General features: G+C 37.6%; 1 protein-coding gene across 1 annotated transcript in view; it reads left to right on the forward strand.

Moving 5' to 3' along the window:
* The first annotated feature begins 617 nt into the window (after positions 1-617).
* LOC106770235 (glycinol 4-dimethylallyltransferase-like) overlaps positions 618-1,394 on the forward strand; it is a 54,463-nt gene continuing 53,686 nt past the window's right edge. The window contains exon 1 of the mRNA XM_022784772.1: positions 618-900. Coding sequence (XP_022640493.1) covers positions 618-900 — 283 coding nt within the window. The remainder of the gene's footprint in view (positions 901-1,394) is intronic.

Below are 1,394 nucleotides of genomic sequence, written 5' to 3' on the forward strand. Positions count from 1 at the left end.
CTCATGTCCATGTCTTAATCAATTGCAGTGAAGTTAAGCCCTACCTTGAGTACGTCATCATCCAACTCTTACGTTTGCAATGGTTAAATAGTTATACACTAATTCATTTCATTTGTACCNGCTCATTTCTTGTAGCTGAGCAAGTCGCAGAAGGAAATGCTTCTGCTAGAATACACTCTGAGTTTCCCCAATGGTTTAGAAATCAGGTTCGTACTTTTTCCTATGTTTTGAGCAAGGTTAATTTGACTCTTGCTTTAAAATTTTTTTGGTATCTTTGTAGGTTTTTAATGAGGCNTTAACTCCCATGGTTCAAGAGTTAAGACATCTCTCCAATTGGCCAATGAGATGTGTGAAAGAATGGCACACTTACTTCATCAATGGTTACAAATTCCATACACATGAATGGTCTAAAGGAAAGAAAACAACAAATTGTGGTGTCTACGTCAAGGGTCTTTCAGAAGGTTCTTATGATGATTTCTATGGCATCATTCATAAAATATATGAGCTAGAATAGCACTACTTCTCCAAATAGAGTAGTAATTTTTTATTGTGAATGGTTTGATCCTTCTAGAGCTGGTACTAGAGTGGATCCTAGGTTTAACATTGTCTAACTCCACATGAGAAACAGATATAGATCGTTTGATCCTTTCATTCTTCCAACTAATGTCAGACATGTTTATTATGTGCCATATCCGCCATTCCGCAATATTGTCAAGCGTGGTTGGACTGTAGCAATACAAACCAAGCCTAGAGGTCGCATTGACTCAAATGAGGTTGAGGAAGATGTTCCCTACCAACTTGACCAAATGTCACAACCACAAGAAAATATTGAAGTTGAACGTATAACCACATTGTGCAACCCTGATGGTGATGGAGATGAATTAGAAGCACTTGCACAAGGTGATGATGATGATGATGATGAAGAAGAAGAACAAGAAGAAGAAGAAGAAGAAGAAGAAGAAGAAGAAGAAGAAGAAGAAAATGATGATGATGAAGAGGATGAAGATGATGACGACGATGAAGAAGATGAAGATGAAGATAATGATGACGATGATTGAATGTTCGACTATCTTAAATATTGTAGCAAATTGAACTATCATTTCAATAGAGTGATCCTTCCTTATTTGAAATAATTTGACTATCTTAACTTTAATTTGTAGTGATCCTTCCTTAGTCTTTTCTATTGCTTCACTTTATTTGTAAACATATTCAATGCAGTAATGACAGGAGAAGGTTCAGACCGTCCTGATAAAAAAGGAAAGGGGGTAGCCAGGCCTAAAAAAAGGCAACGAAAGACCGCAAAGTATGTACTTAGGGTGCCTGATACACTACCTACCCCTACTCTTGCAGTACACCCTTCCCCTACTCCTGTAGTACACCCTCCCCCTACTCAT

Source organism: Vigna radiata, chromosome 8 (assembly GCF_000741045.1).
Source record: "Vigna radiata var. radiata cultivar VC1973A chromosome 8, Vradiata_ver6, whole genome shotgun sequence".
Lineage (NCBI taxonomy): Eukaryota > Viridiplantae > Streptophyta > Magnoliopsida > Fabales > Fabaceae > Vigna > Vigna radiata.